The sequence below is a fragment of the Tribolium madens genome, unplaced genomic scaffold, assembly GCF_015345945.1.
Source record: "Tribolium madens isolate multiple individuals breed KSU strain unplaced genomic scaffold, Tmad_KSU_1.1 Scaffold_96;HRSCAF=242;Tcas5.2_LG5, whole genome shotgun sequence".
NCBI lineage: Eukaryota > Metazoa > Arthropoda > Insecta > Coleoptera > Tenebrionidae > Tribolium > Tribolium madens.
The window spans coordinates 6,716,387-6,735,799 of record NW_025401068.1 but is presented as its reverse complement, the minus strand read 5'-3'; the positions used below and the strand labels follow the sequence as shown (position 1 = coordinate 6,735,799).

At 35.9% G+C, this 19,413-nt stretch overlaps 1 protein-coding gene and 1 non-coding gene across 2 annotated transcripts; both read left to right on the top strand.

Annotated features, from left to right (window-relative positions):
- The first annotated feature begins 9,051 nt into the window (after positions 1 to 9,051).
- Trnav-cac lies at positions 9,052 to 9,124 on the top strand. Its single transcript has one exon. It is a non-coding gene; the product is annotated as a tRNA-Val (tRNA).
- A 5,987-nt stretch (positions 9,125 to 15,111) lies between these two features.
- On the top strand, positions 15,112 to 19,035 carry LOC123012574 (zinc finger protein 236). The gene has a single exon (XM_044410593.1). It carries the CDS (start codon positions 15,497 to 15,499, stop codon positions 17,891 to 17,893), a length of 2,397 nt encoding a protein of 798 aa, XP_044266528.1. The 5' UTR covers positions 15,112 to 15,496; the 3' UTR covers positions 17,894 to 19,035.
- The last annotated feature ends 378 nt before the right edge of the window (positions 19,036 to 19,413 follow it).

Genomic DNA, 19,413 nt, shown 5'->3' with positions numbered 1-19,413 from the left:
TCAAAATGTACTCAAACGACGAAAAAACTGTTATGATCTTGACAAATGGGGAATGCCACAAAATGCTGTGTCTGAATCTGTACCGTGAAAGGTACTCCGTTGGATTCCAATTTATAAAAATTGTCATAGCTATCAGAGGTATCTATGTTTATATCTTTGAAAAATTTCAAACAGAACATCAATTACCGCATAGTGATATCTGAGAATGTATTTTGGGTTGCGTCTAAAAATCGGTTAGGGTCTTTATTACAAATGACTCACCCTGTATAATTACATTTTGTTTTTCTTTAATTTTTATCTTATTTAGTGGTGTGTGACGTTTGATAAACGGTTGTTTTATGTGTTGTTTATGTTTTAAGCGGTAATAAAGTGGCATTTGTATCGTCTTGAGATTAGTGGCTGTAAATTGGGTTAAAAATTCGCAGGAAAAATGATCTGTGGGTCGTGCCGGTGAGACGAGTCGGTAAATGTCCCTTGGGATGCGACCCTCCCGTAAAATAATTATTGATAGCTTAACCTTTGGATTAAGACGCGAGAGTTGAAAATTGGACTTCAAAGCTCAGAATGTTCTGTTTATATGTAGGCCTCCGTCTGCAGTGAGGCGACGAAGATCCGCTTGCTTAGTCCCACCGCAACATTGCGTGCCGTTTATTACCCGTCCAATGTACGGAAAAACTCTCTCAGATAAAGTTTATCTCTTGTAGACCGATGTTTAGTCCGCATCCGCATGCTTTATGGCATTTATGGTGGCGTAAGCTAATGGATATACGCGGCATTAGGGGATTTTAATTGAATTACGCGGATTTGGCTCTGAATAAGTATATTCGGATTGATCGGAAGTGCGCGATTTTTGCGCGTCTAATTCGGCGTTATCGCCGCAATTACGGCACGGAAGGGTTGCGATGGCTCTTTTATTCGCGTCGAGTCGGCGATTCTTTGAATGCCTAAGTGATAGTGGAGTCGAGGTCCAGTTAAGTCCCGGCCGGCTATCATGCGAACTCGTTAGGGCTGATGCAAATCTGCTGGCTATATTTTATCCTCCCCTTCTATCTTGAGCATGTAAAGTGTACGCCCCAATGTTCCAAATGAAGACCACTGGCTAGAACGGCTGAAGAATAGTTAGAATTTGCATTGCCTATCTCCTGATATATAGCGAGGCCTTATCTCCACTGTCCACCCCTAGCGGCCACTGTAGCAAGTGCTAAAGTTTAATTTATCGTTCCGGGCATTGCATTGTCACTTCGTACAGATGACTGCCCACGACGGAAGCACGGCAAGAAAAAAATCACACCACGACATCAAATAACACAACAGCAATAGGAAGTTTTAACAGACTTGACTTCACATGAAAATTATAGCTAAATACACTGTTTTCTCTTAATAAATGAACAACATTTGGATAAGAGGAAACTTTTTTTTCAAAAATGTTTATTAAAATTGGCCATCTTCGGGCACTACAAGAAAGCTTTATAGTTGTACTGCCTGAAGATGGGCATTACAAAAATTGACCGAAACATGTGGTACTACAATTTTAATAAACATTTTTGAAAAAAAAAACAACTAAACCTTCCCTTTATTCGAAAAATTGATCTCTTACAAAAATGGATCAATCAAATTATGAGGGATGGGTAAACGTAAGTTTTTTGATGATTTATTTAATTTACTACGATTGCTACATTTGCGACGGCATAAATGTAAGAAAAGTATCAAATTGCTGCCATTGGTCAAACATATGTTGAACAGAATTTACCGGTTAAGTTGAAACATAACAACAAATAATAATTTGTGCAATAGCAATAGCAATGGATAGAAATAAGTACTTTGGACCGCGGTCGAAAAGCCCACAAATTTTACGAAAAACTACTTTTTGTAAAGTGTCGGTTGGACAATGAGTGCTTACAGACGCAAAGCGCCAATTGTGTGGTGCATTTCCAGCGATAATAATAATAATAGAAATATTAATAAAACTTAATCACAGCAAAGAATTTCGAAGATGATTTTATCTGATGACGAAGGAAGTCTTTCAGCTTTTAAAAGAGAAAGTCAAGAATCAACATTTCTCGCAGAAATTGAAGTAAATAGTGTAAATGATAATATGTTTTAAGATTTTTTAATTTTTCTTTATTTTCTGAGACATCCAGACTGATTCGTTAAAAAAAAAAATCACTCTGTATATTGTTATACAAGTTGATATCATTTGTTTATTTTTTTTAGAAATGTAAGTTTGTGTTTACATTTTTTAATAAAGTTGTTTATTGTAACATGTAGCAAATGGATTAAATGTACCAAAATCGAGCATATAAAAAATGTATTTGTTTAGCAAATTAAGTAGTACCTAATTGTAATATGTAATACATTGCCACCCAATCTTGCAAATTATAGCTAGAGTTTTATAGACAGTTTAAAAATCGAGGTCGTAGTTTAAATTCGAGCTACCGAAGGGAGCGAGAATTTATTAGGCTGAGATTTTTAAACTATAAAACTCGTGTTGTATTCAAGATTTTTTGCAACACTAATATTGAATCAGAAATTTTACTTAATTCATAAATTATTATAATGTCAAAATAATGTCAAAGTTGACAAAAAATATGCATCAGCGTATTTTATAGATTCATAAGATACGTTGCTATTGACGACGTACTTTATAAATGAAGCGTATTTTAACGGTAACATAAGCTTGAATGCACCATAGATAGTATAAGGTATTAGCGTTGCAAAAATAATATTATATCATTATGAATTCTTAAAAAAACTGTCTTGAAAATACCTTTTGCCATCGCTATATCTACATATCTACATATTTTTGAGTCATTTTAGGTCAAAAGCTAGGTTAAAAATTTGATTTCTTGTTTAAATTTAAACGCTTTTCTGTGACTTCTTCAAATTTGAACAAAAGTTTAAACTTGTTTTAAACCGTTTAAATAAACAATATGTAATTCTTAAATCGTAATTTCACAAATGCTTTAGCTGCTCATATAAAACTATAGTTTTAAAGAGTTTTATTTCACGTAAACGATTTTTTGTGATTTTTTTACGTTAACAAAAAAAATAATTTTTCCAATACTTTTTTAATTAAATAAAGTTTAGTCTTATTTTTTTATATTTTTTAAATAATATGAAATTTGTCTTTTACAAAAACATTCTCCTTGTCGCGGCATCTTTGTCACCCATCTTAACCAACTTTACATCTTATTCCCCACATCTCGTCTCTAAGATCGCGTTAAATACCCATCTCCGAAATTCGACAAATCGCATTTATCCTCATCTTTATCAACTTGTTCGTAATTTCTTTTTGTACTATTTTTGTAACATTATACACGCCGCCTCTTTAAATTCAATTAGAATTCTTCATAATCTCTTTATAACGAATATAAACGACGGCAAACAACAACATTTAATAGGGTCTGATGTCGGTATTGATGTGCAGTGATTAGCGCGTGATAAGCTGATAGTTTGGCGACTAGGGAAGGCGAGGGTTGGCGAACACGGGACCTAATGAAGCCTATTTGTTTAGCCGAGTGCAGAAAACAAGACCGGAAAACGGTTTTTATCTTGATTTATTGGACCATTTGTCACCAATCGAGACATCTTTTGTAAAAATTAAGTCAACGAGATAATCAATTGGCGTGTATGCATGAGGTATTATCGCCTTCGTTGATGTAATGTATCATCAAGCGATAATTAATAGCCCTGGCCCGGCGCATCCACCATTTTCTATCACGTGACAAATGAAACTTTTTGACACAATTAACGCTATAGATATATCTACAACGTGCCTCAAAAACATATCGAATTGACCTAATTAATTGTGGTTGAGTAAATCGGTGATTTTAAAATTGTCGCCTCTTGTGAATATTAATGTCCGTTTCAACTCCAGACTGATATTTGTACAATTACAAGCTTCTTGTTCGACAGTTAGAACTAGACCTTTCGTGTACAATAAGTTTGTATTTGAGTGTTGTGTTGAGATTTGGAGTATTTGAAGAGCGCACGTAACGCTGTTAATCGGGTTCCGGTACCTCGGAGGAATTTGTATGTATAAGTAATAAATTGTCGGTGCGAGAATGTCCAGGCAGTGGCGGGCGAAGATGGGGCGAAATGGGGGATGGGGGCCTTGTACAACACGTGCGCCGGGGGTGGACGTCTCCGCATACGCCGGCACTAGATTAACTATGCCAGGGCCGGAGCCGCCCACCGGACAAGCTCAAGATTAAATTTCCACGAACTCAAAGCTGGTTTGCAGACAAGAAGTGCATAAATATACCACGCGTTCAGTTAAATTTCTGATCAAAGTAGCCTCTGACATTGAAATTAAGTTGGCTACACTAATTAATATGAGAAATATTAATATTATTTTGCTGGTAACACATAACCGCATCTTTAGAATATGTAAACCTAAAAAGTCTAATCTAAATCTGGATTTTCAAATTTATATCAACGGTTTTAAATTTTGGATTCACAGTGTGTATGTGTATCTAGAACATCGAATTCCGTTCCGAATTTGAAGATATCTGTGATTCTAACCTTTTTTGGCATAAACATGCTTATTCTGGAATTCACATTCGAATCACACATGCATGGTTTAAATGTCTAATCTACTGCACGGTGAATCCAGTTTAACGATTAAGCAACTGTAGGAATTAAGTGGTTTCAACTTTGAATCCTAGTCAACATTAGATTAACTTCTAAATCATTAGAAAATGTGGATCTGTGGTTTTATGTTTCGAATCCATTTCCCAATTCGAAACAAATAGTAAAGTTGCGTGTAGAGTTGGGTTTAGAGATTCAGATTCGGATTCTTAAGTACTGTGAAAAGGTTGGGGTTGAGGTCTGCAGAATCAAGTGAGGTTGTCGTCTGGGATTGGGATTTGGTGAAAAAGATTTATGGGGGTTGGTGAGCGGTTATAAGACGGCGCTTAGTCCGGCTCTGGACTTCTCGCGGCGCTGAGCTTTGCAAGAGCAAGGAGGGGCGGCGTGAGGGAAAGGGAATGTAAAGTAGGCTGGTGGACCTGGGTCCAGCGCTGCCCTGAGGTATTGATCTAGAGGCCTAGGAGGGTGTGTGTGCTGACACGCACTACCCCCGCCCCTCCGCAGGTCTTACCGGCCCGTATGTAACACTATCTCATTGTCTCATACCGGCGTCGAGGTGGCTCATTTCTGGTGTGTGCGAGTGCGAAGGTCGTATAGCGACGACACTCGCCCCCTTTCGGGTGATGGCAACGGCTTCTGGCTTTGTCGCTGCAAATGAGGAAGTACGCAATTTCGAAATATCTCACGGAATATATACATATACGGGGATCGTACGATAAGTTTAACGATCCGTGCCGGCAAACGCGAGGACAAAGACCGGAGAGACGGAGCCAATTGGACAAGACAAGGCGAGAGGGCCCAAAATGGAACGCGATGGAGACGCCTACGCGAGAGAGGAGTCTTGGACACTGTCAATATTTTATGAGATCGTTTTGAAGATCTTAATGGGCAGAGTTGGAAAGCAGGGACCGCAGCAAAGAGGATACGGAGGAAGTGATGGCAGGATAAAGTTGCGGGGAATTAGCCCGGCAAATGTCGTGCATAATATTACGGATTTTTACAACTAGAAGATTACAGTAACTCTCGAATAAAACTTTTATTTTTTACTGAACTATTGACCAAATAACTCAATAATTTTAGTGCTTTGAATAATTTCAATAATGCATAGAAATATTTATCTTTGTGATGATGAGATGTATTTAGACTACATGTTGACATACGTTTCTTCACATAATAGCAGTTTCAAAAATACTGTAATTTTCTGTTTCTAAACATTTAGCTATATGCTTTTCTAAATAGATATTCTCTTATTTTGCATATTTTTTTGGATTTAAAAATCAAATTTAGAAAATTTTTCTCTTCAACACTTTATACAGGGTGTGTCAGAACTCGCACCCCAGAGAAAAAATTTCAAGTAAGATAAGATACTAGGAACATGAAGAAATGTTTTTTTTTTAATTCTATCTGTCAAAAAATTTTGACATTTATCTTTTAACATTTGATATTTTTTTATGTCTATTTAATGATACTGATGATCTGGTATATGTAATAACTTTTTTATAATTATTTAGTAAAGGTACAAAAATTTTGCCAATAAAAGCCCCAAATAACATTAAACAGAGTTCCAATTTAGGATACAGCTTCCTTGTTTCTTCTTCTAATAGCATGTGTAAACCTATTTATCTAACAGAAATAGAGTCAAAGTGCAAAATATAAACTCTCATAACTTTGAAATTTTTATAGATAGAACATTTTTTTCATATTTCTTTCTGGTATCTCACCTTACATGACATCCTGTATATTTTAAAATCTCTAATTGCCTTTTTTTTCAATCAGGATCATTTTCAACTCTCGAAAAATTTAAAGCATGTTTAACAAAAATATCAATTAAAAGCTGCGACCAAATGTTAAAATGCTCTTTTCATGACTTCTGCTTTCACACTTTTTGGACCCATTTCCAAAAACTATTAGGAGTGAATTTATCACCGTTTTTGTATTTTTGTCTCCAAATTTTCATAAACATTTTTTTGATAAAATTTTTATCAAAATAAATTAAAAACCGAAATGTCAACTCCTTTCTTAAATTACCACAAATAAGTTTGTAAGTTATTTCAAATTTCAATTATTTCCGTCAAAAATAACTACTTACTGCAAAACTTATTAAATTTGGTTTTTGGCGATTTCTAATATGTATTAAATACGTAATCGCAAAATTAATTTATAGGTTTTATTTTTTACGCTGTTATATTATCTTAAATGAATTCTTTGAGCTCTTTTGACACAGTCCCATCAACCACTACCTCTGCATAACAAATATCATCTGCCTTTCGTTCTTTTTTATTTCGAATTTCCCGTCGTTCGCTCAATTCGTCCGATAATGCGTCAATTTGTAATGTAAGAAAAATGCCCGTTTCCCCTTTCTCCTTCCCCCTTCCATTATCATCCCTGACAAGTTGTGAATATTGAGCGATATTATATGGCTAGGTAAGGTGGCGTCGTTCCCATGTGAGTAAGATGTCCATCGAGCTCGTGAAGATGATACAATATATCCATTATCAACCCCTTGTGGTGTCGGGACCGGGGAGGTCAGGAGAGAGTCGCAAATGCGCGCCCTGGGCATCTTACACGTTTCACATACTAAACAGCCTCCTGCGATTACTCGCCATATATTCTCGTCCAGTGTCGCCCTGTACACTTGCCTGCTACCCTCCTAATGCTAAATTAATGCCTTTCATGTAAGTTAAACACGTGTGGCCCTGCCTCCTCCCATTATTTCAGGAATTTTTAATGGAAGGAGGGCGTCTTCCAGCCACGAAAATTTTTTACGTTCGGGAAATCTAATGAATTTTTGTGAATAGAGGCTCCTCTCCCCTAAACCGCGATTTAAATTCAAGCCGAAACGCGCCTGAAGAAATAGTAAAAGCATTTTATTTCTTCGACAAACACGCGATGGGTGACTAACAAAACCAAAACATGCGTAAATAAAAATCACAACTATTGTTTATTTAAATTTTTACTAAAACAAAAATCACACAACTTGTAATTATTTTAATGTGTGTATGAATATATCATTGGATAGGCAAAAAGTAAAAAGAAAGGGATTTTTTCGTTACGGCCTGCGAGACAATTTGTCACTCACCCCTGCACACACACGACTGGTCTTCTGGAACTAAAAGAAAGAACACTGACTAGAATATTCAATCAAATCAACTTACCCGGTTCTTTTATATCATCAAAGTAGTCGCAAAATCCCAAATATGTGACCCCTTTACCGATCACACACTAAATCTAGAATTTAACGTTGTTACAACTTTGAAGGGATTACTGAATTGCGCCTTCAATATCGCTTTTACTTTCACAGAGACGTTTTCGCACAAAATCGACATATTGGACACGTTTACGGACACCATTTCCTTGTTACAGATTTTTAATGGACAATTTTTCTCCTTTGAACAACTGTATTTTATAGTTTAAGAGGCAGAGTCGCAATTTACAAATACAATTCCTTAAAAAATATGGATGAAATTTTTTTTTATTTTAGATTTAAATATTTGTAATATTAGTAACAACAAAGTTAGAAGCACTTACTTCTTTACGTTTCAAATGTAGGTATAATTTGAATAATGACTAATTTTAATATAAATAATTGCAAATATTAATAAAATATACATGAAGCAAATTTTGTCTTTGTTACGTTCTAAATTTCTTAAAATCATGATTACCTTAGAAATAAAATATTAAGCGCATTTTAATAAGAGAGAAGAAAATGCCATTATTCCTCTTTAAAGTGCCATTATTCCATGGAGGTAAAAAATATCTTGTATTGCCTAAATTTTATTAATAATTTCTATAAAATGTAGTAATAATATCATTGTAGTGAAATAAACACAACAAAACACGAAAAATGATCGAAAATTTTGACAGATTAGACTTTTTTTAAACATATTATGTTTTTGGTTTTAGTCAGTTTAAAAAACGTTTTAAGATGACACTTCTTAAGAGATATTCATCATTATCTTCTTATTTGATTATTCATAACAACAGAAACCTTATCATTTTGGCACTTCAAAATGTTAAACAAACATTTTAAAGTAAAAATTTTAATTTGATTCGGTACTACTTTTTAGCGCGCAGTGTCTAGTAACCATCTAGTAATTTTAATATCTATTACTCAATGTAAAAACAATATACGTAATTATAGTCAATTTAATTGGTACCATGCTTTAAAGTAGCCTATCATTTTAAATTCAAGTTTACAACACTGAATAAAATAGAAACAGTAAATGAAATTTGACATATCTTATTTTTAGTACCCTTTGATTTTAATCATACTTAATTGAATTTAAAGAATAACAGAATGCAATTAGTGTTTGGCAAAAATTTCAGTTTGTATTTTTATTTAGTATATTTCTGAAATAAATACCACAATATTTAAAAAAAATAAAAATAATTTTCTTAAAAAAATTAAAACGTAAAGAGCTAAAGTGCGTTAACAATCGAGTATGTCATCCTCAGAAACAAGTTTCCGTAGTGTAGTGGTTATCACGTGTGCTTCACACGCACAAGGTCCCCGGTTCGATCCCGGGCGGAAACACAATTCTTTTTTTCATTTACCAACAAACAACATTTTTATTAATTTGTTTTTATTTTACTTTCATGACTCTAATTGTAATAACATCAGTTACTAGTTACTAAGTTTTTCGCAAGTTTTTTCTACTGATTTCTAGGCTGAATCGTTCGAATTCTTACATCTACAGAGACAGCTATCATTTATAACTTTCCATCAGCATCTGCCTCTCAAGAATGTCCCACTGGGTGTAAATTCTTGTCTCAGTTTTAGGCGAATTGTACGCCAAGGTCGCAACCACATGATAACTTGTCTATTGAATCGATAACAGCATAAAAAATGATAATTTTTTGTCCTCCTAGTTGATTCCGTCAAAGATCCTCATCTTCTTTGGCCGTTTTTTCCTCGTTATAAGAGAGAGATGTCTAATATAAATAATTTGACGTGTCTTGAATTAAATCTAACTGTTAATGGCCGGGAAGAATAGCACAGATTCTTATCCCTGACCTACGCATGAAGTTTTTCGTTGAGCGCTGCGTGAAAAGAGACGGAATTAACGCGACAAAAAGAGATAAAAGAATCCCTTGATGATGGCTAAGTGTTGGATGCTACCATCGGGGACGCGATTTCGAGAAAGCGGCACATTTTTTTAATATAGCGCTAATAATATTTACCTGTTGAACGATTCCAGTGACATTTCTTTATTAACTCTCTCTCACACCAGAGGCGAAAACGAGCCAGAAGAGAGATTAGCACTTGGCCACCTACCTATTTCTCCTGATAAGCTTTATCTTTCTAGGAACGCTTGTCATTTGTTTGGTGTTTAAAGCCTAAATAGGGAAATTACCGAAAATTGACAAAATGGCAAAGGTAATCTGAAAACTCCATTTTTTCATTCTTAGTTATTATCCGGATAATTTTCGTTTAACCTTGCAAAGTGACAATTTTTCTAGGAACTCTCTTTTTCATTTGTTTTTTGTTTTTCAGTATAAATTGAAATTTAAATGAGTTTCATTTCAAACTAAAATGAAATCAAATTTTAATCAAAAAAGTGACACTTTTATGTCTTGATTACTTTATCTGAGTAAATGTTTTACTTTTAAGCCTAGACATAAAAGTAAAACTTTTACTTCTGACATTTAGACACAAAAGTGTTATTTTTTGTCGTTTGCTTGAAAATTTATTTGCCATACATTTTTTTGTTTATCTAAAGAAATAAGGTAGTATAATGTTATAGGGAGCAAAATTTTATGTGGCTTATTAAATGTCACTTTTATCTCTAGTAAGATAATCTACTAAGCGTAATAAAAAAAAACGAATTAGAAAACTTGAATAAATGTGAATCTTAAAATTTATGTAAAACTAGTACAGCTATTAACAAAATTAATGTTACACGACTATTCACTGTACGATTTTCATTTTGTCAGTGATGACAGTCCCGAAGTCTAAGTCTAATAACATAATTTTGTTGACATAAAGTAAAAAAATGACCTAACAATAATCTGAAGTTACAAAAAATAAAAAATGCTTTAACAAAAATAAATAGTCACTGACAAACTGAGAATTGTAAGACATAAAAATATTATTAGAAGACTGTGGTTTAAATCAATCACAAATGATTTTTTTAGTCAAATAAGATTTTATCACGTAATATAGCTTAGCATATAACCTTTGCTTGCACTACTTTGGCCCTGGATGTCTGAAAGGAATACTTTGCTTCACAATAACTTACCATAACTTGCATACCATTAACTTATGCAGTCAATTTGTATTTATAGAATTTTATAACGCAGGAAATAAAATTTTATTAAATTAATAACGAAAAAAACTTAGAAATAAAATCATAGAAAAATCATTAACATGTATAAGGGTGAATAAATATAAGTATAAAATTATATAAGACAAAGAAAGTACGAATAAATAAGTACAATAATAATCAAAGCTTATGCAATTAATTTGCATTTATATGTAAATAATTTTAAAAAGCTGTTCTAGTTCCAGATTTTTTTTACTAGACAAATGTTCTTCTACAAATAAAATTTCATATAAAGAAAGAAAATAAAAGATTTCTTTACTACAAACGAATGAAGCAATTTGATTAGAATAACAAAAAGAAAAAATAAAGGGTGTGAACTATGCACGTTGGACTATATTTGAGGCGTTTCTTGGAATAACCGCAAATGTCCAAAAATTGCCAAATTGAGTTAGGTGCGCCATCTGGTGAAGCCAGATTTTATTTTGTTTTATGAAACTTTTTGTTCCATATAGAACTTTCCTTTATTTGTCAGTAAGTTTAATATATATACATATTAAAAGTATTTTTCTGTTATGTTGCAATTTTTTTTTCTTTATAAACAACACATGTCCATCTTTTTTTATCGGAGATTATAAAATGATTGTAGAAGTGAAAATGGGAGAAATAGAAGTCACAAAGTGTTTTATATAAGAACAAAAATAATTGGTTGCAAGAAAAAAATCGCACCACAAACTAGAAGGTTTTAGCGGTTTTCCCACAAATCAAGATTTTGGACATGTGTGGTTGTTACAAAGAACGCCTCATTTTTTTTCTGAAGCTAAAACTTTTTTTAATAATAATTTGTACAAGATAATGCCTTAAAAATAATGGAGCTATGAAAATGAAAATTAACAAATGGTAAGTTTGTAAAAACTAATAGTCTAGGAACTAGCAAGTTTCTTTTGATAGTATTTTTTAATTGAAATATAGGAATTACAAAAATATGTATCTGGCCCGTATAAACTAAAAAATATTTAAAAAATAATTAATCGTAATTGAGTAGACTTGAAAATTTATAGATTACTTTTTCTGTAAGTTTATGCTTCAATTTAGAAAACCAAAAAAATTCAAAACTTACTTGTTTTTTTCCGAGAAATTCACTAACTGAATAATCCTATAGAAATTCGCTGACTTAAATAGTTCGTAAAGTACCAAAAAATATACTTTTTCTAAGTATTATGAGCGATAGTTTACTTGCTATTTTGACTTTTTATAAAGCAAACTACATTCAATAAAAAATTAAAAAATTGCTTAATTTGTTAAGTCCTGTGAGAATTGAAGCCCAACAATTTGTAGTCTTCTAGAGGTATTATGAATTATGGGAGTGCACATTCTTAGCTTTATTATTTACTTTTTTTGATTTTGTTCAAAATGCCCATACATGAATTTTTTAGTCAAATAAAATTTTTATCACGTAATGTGGCTTAGCATATAACCTCTGGTTGTATCACTTTGGCCCTGGGTGTCTAAGGAAAACTTCTCTTCATAACTTACCATAACTTGCATACCATTAACTTATGCAGACAATTTGTATTTATAGAATTTTATTACGCAATTTCTAAAGTTTGAAATATGTAAAATTCGAAATTTATTAAAAGTGTGAGATCGGTAAATTAGTCCAAACAATAACCTTGCACGACCTCCGACTTTCCGAGACAACAATTTAAAAATCATTTCCTTGAACTCAAATAAAGAGATGCAATGTATTTTTTCCGTCTTTGTGCGCTTTATAAAAAATAGGATCGATAATTTGGGCTTGATTTCGTTTAATTAAATTCTTGAATCGTCGCGATAAAAACGTGAAACACAGTTCGAAGAGTAAAATAAGAATAATGTGCCGCTTTATTGGGGTGAGTACCTGTAAAACGGACTATTGCCAAATAGCCGAAGGGCCATTAGACGGGGTGCGGGGGCTAAAAATAACGGCCCTCAACAAAAGAAATCCATGGATGCGCCAGGCCGTGAAGATAGATGTTATCTTGCTCAGAAGGCCATTTAGATTCAGCTGTGATTTTTTCGTAAATTGCCCCGTATTTAATTACCTTCGTAGCATTTTTTCCGGAGAATTTACGCCTTATTAACTATCGAAAAGGGAAACTAATTATCAAAAACACCTGCATTTCAAATTATTGGTGACAATTAATTTGTATTTTTGGTAATAACTAACAATAAAAGTTACAAGGAGAAACACGATGGGCAAGCTGAAAAAACACGCAATCAGGTATGAAAGCCGTTGTGGTGTAAATAAATTTTAGCAAATTTTTCCAAAGTTTTAGGTTTTAGGGTTCGATTTGCGTTATTAAATTAGGGGAGAAAAAGGCCCTTTTCTCACTTTCACTAATTTTTCCTTAAATCGGATTATTATCGAAATGAAGTACAGGTTTATGACCGCGTAGCATCTGGGGTTTTTCCTCCTTGTGTTTTTCTCGCAAGTTTTTGGCGTTTTATCTCGCGAACGTTGGATCGGGTTAGACAATGCTGTTGCTGGACCTTGAAAGATGCAGCAGCCGAATTTGAGAATGCCTCAGGATGCAATTAATGCATGCAGACTCCGTCTGGTCAAAATAATAAAAAAACCGAAAATAAGTTCATCAGAGTTTATTCAGCCGCCGAAAAGGCGAACACTCTCACCTTGACTTTGCACATAATCATTTGAATTTGTCTACCAAATCGCTTGCAATTTGTTTAGTTGTGACGAAGAAATGTCGGCGATTTTTAACTCGGCATGCGTTTTCTGCTTTTCTTGTTGTTGGCAGGGCCTCTCGAGGGCCGGCCGCTTATGTAAGAAATTTGAATACCATTGACAAGGCCTCGGATTACCATCTAATGTTTTCAAATTGGACCGCTAACTCATGCCACAATTAGCCCCGATTCGGAATTTTTCGCCAAACACGTTCCGCTCGATCCGGGGTTAATTACTCCAACGACGTCTAAGATCGAGGTAAATGGACTTTTGTCCTTGCAAAACCGAAATTGCATGTTGCATTCAAATCGAGCTTACGTCATGGTATTTTGATTGAAAAATTGTGCGCCGCGAGATATTTTCGTGTTTATTTGCATGCGCTCGATTAAAATATTTTTGTTATTGTAATCGCGTCAAAGATGGATCCGCTTTGCGCACACAAAACTAAATATAATCAAGTAATATTTGCTATTGTCAAAGGCTCAACCTTTTTTTAATGTAATATAATTTGAATTCTTTTTACCAAAACAGAATAAAACATTTCATTACCAACAAGGATACATAGTTGTTGAATATTATAAAAAAATAGGGTTAAAAAATCTGAGAAACTTGAATTTCAAAATAGAAAATTTGATTTCCTTTCGCGAAAACTTTCATAATAATATCTATAATGTAAGACAAGAATGGTTTTTTAAAAATTAAAAAACCTTAAAGTGAGAAAATAGTGTACTAACAATTATGTTGGGTTATAATCTAACTGAAAGTATCACTTTTTTAATAATAAATAAAAAAAATGATTTTAACAAGTCATAAATCGTAAAAAGCTTATAGTAAACTATGCTGAAAAAATGTAGTTCAACTTACTCCCCAGTAACAATTTTATGCAAATTGAAGCAAAATAAACTCATTGGGAAAAAAATTGATACTCTTAGTAAAAAAGTTCTTAACTTTAATAATTCTCATTTTAATTAATTTCTTTACATAAATAAAAAACGCTGTTTTGTATTTATTAAATACATATTTATTTTTCATTAATAAATAGATTTTTATATCAAGTTTAACATTAGTGTCTTAATTTTAAACAAAAGTAGTTCATTATTAAACAAACTTGATGTTTATAAATGGGTGTTAGCTATTAAAAACAGTTTTCTCAGTGTTGTAGTCAAATCGATTAGTTAATTCGCGGTCGGCTTTTCGGGACAAAGAAACTTTTCCGTGCAGAAAGTTGGAAATCTATTTACTGGAGTTTTCCGGGCACGTACCTAACGAACCTTCCCCCCAACGTAATATTAATAATGCGTCCCATTAATAATTGTAATTGAAATTTGTTGTTAGTTTTTCGTTAGTTAGGTCTAAATCGCCGCATAGGCATTAGGATGGTTAGCCGGCTTGGTTCAAAAATGCAGCATCTTACCCCCTACCACCCCAAAACGCATTAAACCGGGCGAAGCCATTGGTCGAAATCGGAGCGGTGCGGCCTGTGCGAGTTTGCGAAACACGCATAGCACGTTGGACCTCCGAATTCGAGAGGAACCGTGAAGCCTTCAGTCGGTGTTTTGTCCGGCAAGAGTCTAGTGCGGCGATCGGTGTGCCATCATCAAAGTGTGGACGACCAGTGCGCTCATAACTAACCCCCCCGGTTCCATGATGGACTTGCAAGAGACACATTTCGTGGTCGCTGCTCCTCCTACGTAACATGGGCTAAACGTCCGCAAAGACTGTTTTTATTTTTTTGTTCCGAATTTATTTTTGTTTGCCGAAAGTGATGCAAACTGTAAACAAGCGCGGTTTATTTTATGTTTCAAATGTGATGCCTCCGGGAATAAGAACTATTGCGATGTTATGATATTAAAAGAGTGACAGTTGTATTTTTTTAGTTGGAACTTTGTTTTGTTGTTTGAGAAACTTTAACGCGAGTGCAATGGCAAGCAACAGTGGCGTGCAACACTACCAGCCGCAACTCAACACGAGCCCTCATCATTGCAAGGAATGCGGCCTGTATCTCAACTCGGCCGAGTCCCTTGAAGTCCATCTCCAGTACCACAAAGAGAACCTCCTCAACAAATGGGCGACACAAGCGGCTACTTCCCACTCGGAAGAGACCAACAATAATAATCCCAAAGCTATCAAACGTGAGTTTATACCAAATAATACTATTGCCGCGGCCGATAGTTCAGATTCCATGAACAAGAAAAGTCCCGAGTACAGTCGAACAACCCCCGAGACGATTTTCGGACATCCACCGACGCCTCAAAGTTATCAAAGCGCCTCCTCCCCGTACCAAAACCACGACAATTCTGCTTTTTCGCCAAACTTTCAAAACTTCCAAATAAAACAAGAACGTACTTCTTCGCCCAGCTACCCCAATAATTACCCCAATTTTGCCGAGTCGCAATTTTTTCCAATGGACAACCAGAACCAACAATACTCGCAAGAATTTATTCACAAAGCCCCTTCGTATAGATACCACCCCTATCAACAATACGACCGGTCACAATCTAACGCACAGGTGTCTTCGTCGAGTCCGGCATACCCGCCTCAACCGACACCCTCCCCTAGCCCAAAACAATGCGACAAGTGCGGCTACGTCTGCGATTCCGCGACCCAACTCATAGAACACCAAAATCTAGCCCATCCACCGACCCCTGCCTATCATCCCAATCATTTCCTCTTTAATAATGACCCACAACCCCAAATTAAAACTGAAGAAGATGCCCAGAGCGAGATTTTAGACCTGGACTCCCATAAAGTCCACCAGGTATATCCCGAAGACGAGAAGCGACAAAATGGTGAGATGAATGGACCAAACCCTCATTCCGTCACGGCTCTTCTCAATACCTGGTCGCCTCCTCAACAACAAAAAATCTACCAGCAGCAACAATACATGAACGGTCCTCAAGTTATGCATAACCAGGAGTTCATGGGAAATAACGTGACGACGACGTCGCCGCAAGAATCCGTGATGCAGAATCAGGGTTACCGGCCGTTCGAGCATCTTCCGGCTCAACCGAGCGCTCCGGTGATAACCAGCACGCAAGTTCCTACGAATCCGCCCCAGACGGCGGTCTCGCCGGTCACCAAGAGCGCCAACTGGAAGTCGAACGAGGCCCGCCGCCCTAAAACATACAATTGCACTGCTTGCAACAAGTGGTTCACTAGTTCGGGCCACCTAAAACGTCACTATAACACAACACTGCATAAAAACGCGGTCAAGTCTAGCGGGCAGCCCGACCCGGCCTCCATGCCCATCAGTGCCCACCACCATCCGGCGCGAGACTCCGCTTCGAACAAGGAAGATGCGAACAATAGCCCCGGAGATGAAGACACGAACAGTATGCCGATGCCGGGGCCATACGACCGGCCGCAACCCTTGCACCACGTTCCGAACGGGAGTCCCCCAAACGGGGAGGCAGGCCCCTCACCCACCAGCCTCGACTCGAGGGGCCTGCTGCATGGTTTCAACATGGGGCCGCCTCATATGATGCCCCTCGACAACCCCCAGTTCCAGATGTACCCAAACGGGTCGGCCCCCCACGTTACGCAACCTACGGTTACCAACAACATCAGTATTACTGGTGAATTTGAAGACGCCGGCCTCCAGCAGGACTCGCAACCATTGCCCAGTTTCGCGCAGTTCCACCGCTACGGCCTGCTGATGAGTTACGGCAACGCGAACGTGGGGGGCGGGGGACCGGCAACGGCCCCTTATTGCTACTACCCCGACCCTGTCGAGAGCTCCGAGGCGCGCACCCTCATGTACAAGACCGACGATGACGAGTATCACCTCACTGTTCTCACGGTCGCCGATCCGGCGCCTCCTGAAGACATGGCCCCACAGGATAAAGACACTTTGGCCTTTTCTCCGTCGCCCGAGAAGGCGCATATCAAGCGCGACTATGAAGAGAGCACCGGCAGCCCCCAGATAACCTCGACTGTTCAAGTAGCCAAGTTGGGCTTGTACAAGTGTATTGACTGCGATAAGACCTTCAACAAGGCGTGCTACTTGACGCAGCACAATAAGACATTCCACTGCGGAGACAAGCCGTTCAAATGCAGTCGCTGCGGTAAACGCTTCTCCAACGAGGAGACCCATGAAGAGCACGCCTCCAAGCATGCCGGGGACAAACCCCACAAGTGTGACCGATGCCCCAAGCAGTTCAATCACAAGACGGACCTGCGACGGCACATGTGCCTGCACACGGGCCAGAAACCCTTCGTCTGCGACACCTGTGGTAAGGGGTTTATCCGGAAAGACCACATGTTGAAGCATTGCGAGACGCACTTCAGGAAAACGCAACAGAACAAGAGCCGAGGGTGAGCGTTTCGACACTCCAAAGACCGACTGCACTAGATGTGTAGGTAGTTTTTATTTTTGTCACTTGGCACATTCCTACTTAAATGTTGTAACTATTTGAATGAATATTTTATTATCTTGTACATATTAATTTTAATGTTTAAGTTTCGAAAGATATTTTTTAAACTATTTGAAGACGATCAAATGATTCAAATGGACAACAGAGTAATAAACAAGAAAACAGAGTAATTGCTCAAGTATCTTTTCCGCAATGTCCGATAATAAACAATATTCAAAACAGCAATACCTCAGAATCTCAGTTAAAATAGATATAAATATTTATATCAGATTATATTGATATCTCGTGGATGTACAAACTTTAGGATCAAGTTTATTAAAGATGTATAAAATAAAAAGTACAGATCATTATAGCGCCGGCTGTCGGCGGTTCGTTCCCCGGAGTCCCGGACGCGTGATCCGGGCACCGATCCGCGCCACCGGTTCATAGTAAATTCGAAGTAATAATATGCAATAATGTTACAACGCAAGTTTTGATATTTGTTTTTTAAGATGTAATAAGAGTTGTGAGTCGTTGTGTACATACATATTTACGTTGTTAGGTAATATATTTTTTCCATGACGAATCTACCTCAGTTAAAGCTGATGAATTTGTGTGCCAATTATTGTTTAGTTTTCCAGCCCTCCAGAGGGTCATGTGTTAATAAACGATTTTATCTCGTGCCAAATTTTATAAAGCAAAATCTTGCTATATTTTTAATATGACAACATTTTGCTGCCGGTGGCATGTTTGTGTTACTATTATTAGTGCAATTTGTTTTTTTAAATAATTTTTTGACATGAAGCGCCACTTTCAGTTAAGGACAGTTACCAAATAATGTTCGTAGGTCGATTGATTGTTTCTGTTACGAGGAGTTATGTGGATGTGATTTGCTGTTATGTTTACGACTACTGGCGATGCTGGCGCAATTTTACGCATATAGTCGGGTATGCAGTTATTGTGTATTATTTGTTAAGACTGATTGTATGTAGTAATTATGTTCCATAGGTTGCTCTTGTATATTTTTCCTGATATGTTACAGCTGTTAGTTTTAAGTTTTTAAATAAATGTTATTATGTTACTTTACCAATGACACAAATAAATATAAATCATTACTTATGGCTCTTTCTCTCCCTTTGCACACATAAAAATAAATTACGAATAAAACAAAAATAAATCGCTGAAATCCGATCATCGCCATAAAGGTAAGTGAAAAAATATCTTTACATCACAATTTTTAAAAAGAAAAAATGTTTATACCTTACTTTCATTTCCCTAATGTTGACATTACACGGTACAAAATTTCATCGTAACATAATTATTTTAACCCTTTTTTATTAGTGTTCCAATAAAATTATTGGAATAATTTCTTTTTATTAATTCACAATGTATTATTGTATTGTAAATATTATTAGTAATAAAAAAAATTAAGTAGAAACAATATTTTTAGCTTCATTCTTTATTTTAATATAAAATAAAATATTAT

Excerpts from the sequence above, each read along its gene's own strand:
- LOC123012574 (XM_044410593.1), top strand. The coding sequence starts at position 15,497 with ATGGCAAGCAACAGTGGCGTGCAACACTACCAGCCGCAACTCAACACG.